The sequence below is a fragment of the Cryptomeria japonica genome, chromosome 10 (assembly GCF_030272615.1).
Source record: "Cryptomeria japonica chromosome 10, Sugi_1.0, whole genome shotgun sequence".
In the NCBI taxonomy this organism is placed as follows: domain Eukaryota; kingdom Viridiplantae; phylum Streptophyta; class Pinopsida; order Cupressales; family Cupressaceae; genus Cryptomeria; species Cryptomeria japonica.
In genome coordinates, this window is record NC_081414.1 from 645,028,195 (window position 1) to 645,035,657 (window position 7,463).

The 7,463-nt window shown below is 37.8% G+C and overlaps 1 protein-coding gene across 2 annotated transcripts; it reads left to right on the forward strand.

Moving 5' to 3' along the window:
* Positions 1 to 313: 313 nt before the first annotated feature.
* On the forward strand, positions 314 to 6,249 carry LOC131073386 (acyl-coenzyme A oxidase 2, peroxisomal). Of its 2 annotated transcripts, none has more exons than XM_059213042.1 (8): positions 314 to 651; positions 1,023 to 1,555; positions 3,836 to 3,951; positions 4,040 to 4,920; positions 5,013 to 5,192; positions 5,303 to 5,469; positions 5,605 to 5,728; positions 5,876 to 6,249. In XM_059213042.1, exons 2-8 carry the CDS (start codon positions 1,128 to 1,130, stop codon positions 6,029 to 6,031), a joined length of 2,052 nt encoding a protein of 683 aa, XP_059069025.1. In that variant the 5' UTR covers positions 314 to 651; positions 1,023 to 1,127; the 3' UTR covers positions 6,032 to 6,249. The 2 variants fall into 2 exon arrangements, with proteins under 2 accessions (XP_059069025.1, XP_059069024.1); XM_059213041.1 differs by having other exon boundaries at positions 314 to 528.
* Positions 6,250 to 7,463: the final 1,214 nt, after the last annotated feature.

Here is a 7,463-nt window from a genome sequence, read left to right on the forward strand (position 1 = left end):
CAACCTCCAAATCTCTTCTTCCATAAAACTTGTCAACTTGCCTTTGGTTGAATCAAACGGCAAGTTTTCCCTCACAATATCTAATTTAGCTTTGCATGATTTTCTATTAAATTATTATAATACTTTTCTAGAAGACTTTTAAAAATATCCTAAATTAGGTCTTATTATCATATGTATCTTTACAAAAATTAAAAGATCTATCCTAAATATAGGTATAATATTATAAAAAACTTTACAAACTATTTCATATATATACGGATAAGAACATGAAAAAGCACTTAAGCTTAGGTAATGATGACGTATGAAATCACATATAGCACTCCACTGCACCTGTAAAAGCATCCTACATATTAGCAAACTTTTTTGATTTTGTCAAGATGTTAATGATTCCAAAATAATTGTTGAATCTGAGACACTTCATTCACGCTTCAATTATTTCTTGTGTGTCAATCAACGAGTTTCATCTGATCTTGTTTGAGCTTATCTTCACTGAATTTTTTGTTGGGGAGGTCAGGCTGTGAGGGCAAGGTTTGTTCTGAATCTTGTTGCATTATTTTGTTATCGTGAAAAAATTTCATCAATCAATCAATTTGAACGGTGATTCTTCCATCGATATCAATACAGTAGAACCCTCATTCGTTCAGGGGTCAGGTAATGATAGGCACCATTTATGCTGTGTTGATGTCTGTAAGACCTTTTGAGGTATATTTGTCTGCTTAGATGATTGTTTCTATTGGTATGCAGTTTTAAAATGATTCTCAAATGTAATGTTTGATTTTCTAGATTTAACATTCTTCAAAAGTGTTGTTTAATTGCCTTGATTTAACATTTCTTAATTGCCTTGGTTTGACATTTCATGCACTAGGTAGTTTCAGTTTTTTTGTCGGTGATTGAAGATCATGCGAATTGCTCATAGGTTGCGAAGAATTGTTTCCTTTTAAAAGTAATCATGAGTTTGTTATTGAGGTATATTTCATGCGGGTTGTGTGGTCGGTGATGCCTTTTCCTTGGTGATTTTGCAGGCTGCTAAATTGGGCGAGTTCCGAATTCATATCTTGCAAGCGCATGTTTCTGAGTTTCTTATTTGTCTATCATTTCTGTCCATTTGGGCCTGCAATTTGTTTGCAATGGAGAACCAGGGTGCATCAGAAGGGAGGGAAAATGCTGAAAGGCGCATTGAGCGCCTAAGCTCTCATTTGGGAGCGCGGGCCTTGATCAAAGAGAATCAATTAGCCATGGTTTCCTGTGCCAAAGTAATGGTGAAGTTCCCTGTGAGCTCTGTAGTTCTAGCGGACTACATGAAGGGTGATCACAAATGTATTGAGGAGAAGATTTTTCAGTATTTCAGAGATCACCCAGAGTTGCAAACTCCAGTTGAGATACCCAAGGATGAACACAGGGAGCTGACAATGAGACAGCTTAAAGGACTCGTCAGAGATGCCGGGATTAGACCTCTCAAATATCTTCTGGAGGATCCAGCTCAATACTTTGCAGTCACTGAGGCGGCAGGTGCCATCGATCTTTCCCTTGGAATAAAATTGGGGGTGCAATTCAGGTGTGCCTTCTTCTCCATTTACTGTACATGTTGGTTATGTAGAAAAGTAGATCTGTTTAGTTTTTGGATAGTAACTGAATGATTATGTTAATGATATCTCAACTGGGGAGCAATTCTCCAACAGGGGATATGCAATGGGCCGATAACCTGACATTTATGATTTCACTATGCCATTGACGTTTGCCGTCTTAGTAGGGCTAAACCATACCAAAAATTCACATCATATGAGTTGATAATTCCAATGTCCAATATGAAGCCACTCACCTATTTCGTCTCCACTTCAAGAATTGCTACTTGACATAGCTTTGTTGTTAAGTAAATTGCATAGTTCCATGGAGTTTAGGAACTGGGGGACAAGTTTTGGAGAAGGCATGACCAAGGACTTTGATTTGGGTATGGCAGGGAGATGGTAGCTGGCACAGTGCCTTTTGTGTGTTTCCTATCCCAGTACAAGGCAGGGTTGAGGAGCAGAGCCTCCACCATGAAGCCCTAATTAAGGCCTTTGAGACCGCATGGACCTTCATGGCGTATGCCATTTTTATAATTTTATCACTATATCCTCAGTATTTCAGTCTTTTTAACCAAATCTTCATTCTTTAGAGAACTAATAATGAAGTTAAAGAATCTAACTGGTCTAAATGATGAGGGCTACATAATTTATGTAGCTTTTTTGGTGTTTAAGGCGTGGATGTGGCCCATTAGACTTTTGGGATTGGGCTTAGTGGCCCAAATACCTAAAAAATGCCTGTCTTTAGTATAATTAATTCTTAATCTTTTAAGTGCTAGATGTGAGGGATGGCTGCAGGTTTCCAGTACTTTCAAGGAACATGGTTGAGTTTCCTAAGGGTCCTGGGGATGTCCCTATATCCCTCAATGTCCCCCATTAGGGCAAGATGCCTTAGAAACATCTCCACTCTAAGGGAGGTCCTGGGGATGTCCCTATATCCCTCAATGCCCCCCATTAGGGTGAGATGCCTTAGAAACATATCCACTCTAAGGGAGACATCCTCCTGCTTGGTGGAGGTGGTGGGGGCACAGCAGAGGGATGTTTCCCTAGCATCCTGCTGTCTTGGGAACGTTCCCGTCTGGAAATGCCATTTTTACAGGTGGACAGGAGGCAGCTGGGCAACCCCCTTGAAACATTGAATTGCATCTTCTGCTTCAGGTTTTTCTGTATCTCAATTTTTTGTCTGCTTCCTGTTCCACTCGATTCGGTAATGAAGATGCATGAAGCACTTAATTGTATTCATTTTCAAATATGTGCGTCTTGGGAGTCCTTATGGGAATTAGTTTATGTAAACAAATAAAAATCAGAATCTTGGAGTTCCGTAACACCAAAATGACAATAGCATCCTCTTTAACAGGACATTTATTTTTTCCTTTAGGATCATAAATATCTGACCTTATGATGATGTTATTAGGGTTTATCCTAACAAACATTTTTCTATCTGTCTATTTGTAACTACTTCAATATTCGACCTGCTCTGATTAATCATTATGCTTATTCGGCATTTCTCCTTATTATCATAAATATCTTATCTTTTGATGATGTTGGTAGGGTCTATTGCAACAATCCATTATCAGATCTGTCCATTTGTAACTAGTTTCAATATGCATATATTTACCATAGGTGCCTGCTCTTACTAATCATGATGCATATTTTGGCAAGTGTGGCTATCAATAACCCTCAGACTGTCATCAAGTATATACCATTTCTTGTTTGTAAGATCTGTCTTCATTCATCTTTTCTGCTAGAGTGCGATGCCAGAAACACAGCCATGAACATTGTCATCATTCTCAGACAGTTGCCATTTTTATGAATGCTCATAAATACCTAACCCCGTGACAGCATGGATAAAATTTCGTGTGACTAACATTAATGGCCGTGTTTATAGGGTAGCTGATTCAATTTGTCTAGATTCACTATATGTTCCAGCTCTTTCTAATATAGTTTTGGCAAACAAGGCCATTAATCACCTTCTTGCTCTCTGATCATCCAGGTTATATTTTTCCTGTTTCAAAGCTCATCATTATTTAAAGTTTCTGCTAATCTTCTCTTGAAAATACCTAGGGTTTCCTATCTGTATGTGCTAATTAGTTACAGCAGTTGTTCTTGTACTGAGGTATGAACTCTGGGACACAGTGCATTGTTTACACGTGATAATTGAATTTGGCCTGTAGCGGGATATAACGAACCAAAAGCCTTAAACTTTTAGGAAACTTTATTCACAAGGTCCCCCTTATTATTATTGTCTTATTGTGAAATTTTATTGGATGCAGTCTTTGGGGGGGGAGTGTTATGAATTTGGGCACTCAGAGACACCGAGACAAGTACTATGCTGCAATTGACAATCTGGACTATACAGGTTGTTTTGCTATGACTGAATTGCACCACGGTGAGTATAATAATAACAATGTTTATGCCTACCTGTTGGATTTTATTCTTGTCATCGCTTCATATTCATCAAGCTGCAAATCCTTCAGGTTCAAATGTTCAGGGCATCCAGACAACTGCAAAATTTGATCCAAACACAGATGAATTTGTCATCAACACACCAAATGAGGGAGCAACTAAATGGTGGATAGGTAATGCTGCAGTCCATGGAAAGTTTGCCAGTGTATTTGCAAGGCTGATCTTGCCAAGTGAGGAATGTGCTCATGGTCTTGATATGGGAGTACATGCCTTCATTGTACCTATCAGAGACATAGAGTCTCATAAACCTCTTCCTGGGGTTGAAATCAGAGATTGTGGCTACAAGGTTGGCCTGAATGGAGTGGACAATGGAGCATTGAGGTTTCATTCAGTTAGAATTCCACGAGAAAATCTGCTCAACAGATTTGGGGATGTCTCTAGAGATGGACAGTACACAAGCAGCCTCCCAACAATAAATAAAAGATTTGCTGCAACACTTGGAGAGCTTGTTGGGGGAAGAGTAGGCCTTGCTTGTGGGTCAGTTGGGGTTCTCAAAATGGCTGTTACAATAGCAGTCCGCTATTCATTACTTCGGCAGCAGTTTGGTCCTCCTAAACAACCTGAGATTAGCATTTTAGACTACCAATCTCAGCAACATAAACTCATGCCTATGCTTGCCTCTGCATATGCATTTCATTTTGCGACAGTATATTTGGTAGGAAAATATGCTGACATGAAAAAATCACTAGATGAACAGGTGATTGCAGATGTTCACGCACTCTCTGCTGGTCTAAAAGCCTATGTGACTTCCTATACAGCAAAGTCTCTGAGTGTCTGCAGAGAAGCATGTGGAGGGCATGGGTATGCTGCAGTTAACAGATTTGGAATTTTACGCAATGACCATGATATTTTTCAAACCTTTGAAGGAGACAATACTGTTTTATTACAGCAGGTGAGGTTTTAAGTTTGTTCTGTACTTAGGCACCCGAATATCTATTGACAGCAGCAAAAGTCATTTACAGAACTCTTTGTTGTTTCATACAGGTTGCTGCTGATCTTTTGAAGCAGTACAAAGAAAAGTTTCAAGGTGGGACGTTTAATGTCACCTGGAACTATTTGAGAGATACGATGAGCACATATCTCTCAGAAGCAAACCCAGTTATTGCTCGGCGAGAAGGAGAGGATCACTTAAGAGATCCCAAATTCCAGCTGGATGCATTCAGAGTATGTCTATAATTCATAGAGTGTATTTATAAAATTTATCATCCAGAGCAACTGTTTTCCCATTGAAGATCGGCCCTGCTTATTAAATTTTTGAAAATTTGTCGTTTCAGTACCGGACATCAAGGTTGCTACATAGTGCTGCCGTACGTCTCAGGAAACACTCAAAGACACTTGGCAGTTTTGAGGCATGGAATCGATGCTTGAATCATTTGTTGATACTTGCTGAATCACATATAGAGTCTGTGATACTTGCAAGATTTATAGAGATTGTTAACAGGTAAATCTTCTAGAATAATAAATATGTTACACCATAGCTCTAATAAATTCTCAAATGAGAGCAATAATTCAAAAATACTTATATAAGCTACTCATAGTTCCAAAATTCTAACCATGCTTGCTTCTGGTTATGCAGCTGCAAGGACAGGAATGCCCGTGCAGTATTGAAGCTACTATGTGATCTTTATGCTTTGGAACGTATTTGGAAGGACATTGGAAGCTATAGGAATGTTGACTATGTAGCACCGAACAAGGCTAAGGTAGTTTCCTTTCTGTGCACATTTTTTAAAAGAACTGAACTAATTGTGTAGGCAAGTTTAAACCCTGCTATCCATTTTCTGAACATTAAATTCTTCACATTTCTATCTGTAATATTTTTTGGACTGGGTCATTTGTCTTTTCTGCAGGCAATTCTTCGACTTACTGAGTACCTTAGTTTTGAAGTGAGGAGTGTGGCAAGAGAACTTGTCGATGCATTTGGAATTCCAGATTTTGTTTTGCGTGCACCTATTGGCATGCAATCTGGACAGTACACAGAATACACACAATTTGTTGGTTTCTGATTTAGAAAATTTAAAGTTAAAAAAGAGTCTTAACTGTATTTAAACATTGGCTATTTTTTCCTCCAAAAGGTCATAATTTTAACAAAGAAAAAAAGGTGAAGATGTTCTTCACTAGCATTTTGGCTATATAGTTGAACAAGAAGTTTGACTGTATTTAAACATTAGCTATTTTTCTCCCCAAAAATCATAATTTTTAAAGAAAGGAAAAGTTGAAGATATAGATATGTGTTCTTTACTATATTCCAGAGGAAGCTTGGAAACTGGCTGGTGAATCTGATTGGAGTTCTGAAATATGATCACTTTGAGCTATTGCAGTTAGGGATTACCTGTTTGTTAATGTATTTTGTACCTTGTCTTTGCCCAATGTGTTCACTTGTCCTGCTATATTGATTTCTTTCTAAGTAATATTTCTCTACATCATCATATTAACAATGTCCAGTTCTATATTAGAATTTATTTTGTCAATGTGACAAGTTGTTGTATGTGATGCTTTCGAAAGCTTGGTGATATGCCTTGTACTAAAAGGATAACCTTGCATGTTTGCAAAAACGGTACTCAAACAAAGACTATGAGGGAAATATCAAAAAATACCATATGAGAAATGGTATAGTTAGACACATTTAATTATTCCAAACCAAAACATGTATTTCTATTCACAGGAAACATCAAAACTATGCCTTAACTGTTTTCTCACATGCAGACACATGCATAAATGCATAACACACAAAGAGAGACACACACATACATCCAAGAGAATCTACTAAACAAGTTTCCTGTAGTAACACCAAGACCATTCTATCCTCTCTCAATCAGTATGAGATCACCTTAGTGGTCTTCAGTACACTAGAGCGCCTCTTAGATACTCACAATCACACAAAGATTACCCATCTATCTCTACCAAGTGTTGCACATACTATAGCAATGGCGTAGAGCACTCTTCTAGAGATCAAACTCACCTATGGAAACTATATTTGCACCAAACATTCTATGGTTACTGCCACAACTTCATCAAGGTCAAGATACCTCTAGGCTGAATTGTGCGGTCTCACTCACACCACAACTCATTACACCATTCTAAGCTTCACAATAAGGACCTATGACATGAACATGACGTATGTCTGATAGTTGGATATGTGTTTGATAGGATTGGATTATGGATAACAAATAGACTAATGATCTTAATCAAACATAATTGGTAAATTTATTGACATAAACATAAGGATAAGCAATGAGCACAAAGATAGGTTCAAGCAAAGCTCAAAATATGAACCCACCTATACATAAAAATGATAATTTGCAGCTATATAAATGTATACACTATCCAGATAGGTGAAAGCAAAGCTCAAAATATGAACCCACCTATACAGAAAAATGATAATTTGCAGCTATATAAACGTATCCACTATCCAAACATTATGTCAAACTAAAAATT

What these genes read in the sequence shown, in the direction of transcription:
- LOC131073386 (XM_059213042.1), top strand. Translation starts at nt 1,128, where the DNA reads ATGGAGAACCAGGGTGCATCAGAAGGGAGGGAAAATGCTGAAAGGCGC. An exon ending in TCCAGCTGGATGCATTCAGA is followed by an intron (nt 5,193 to 5,302) that starts GTATGTCTATAA and finishes TTGTCGTTTCAG; the next exon opens with TACCGGACATCAAGGTTGCT. An exon ending in TTTATAGAGATTGTTAACAG is followed by an intron (nt 5,470 to 5,604) that starts GTAAATCTTCTA and finishes CTGGTTATGCAG; the next exon opens with CTGCAAGGACAGGAATGCCC.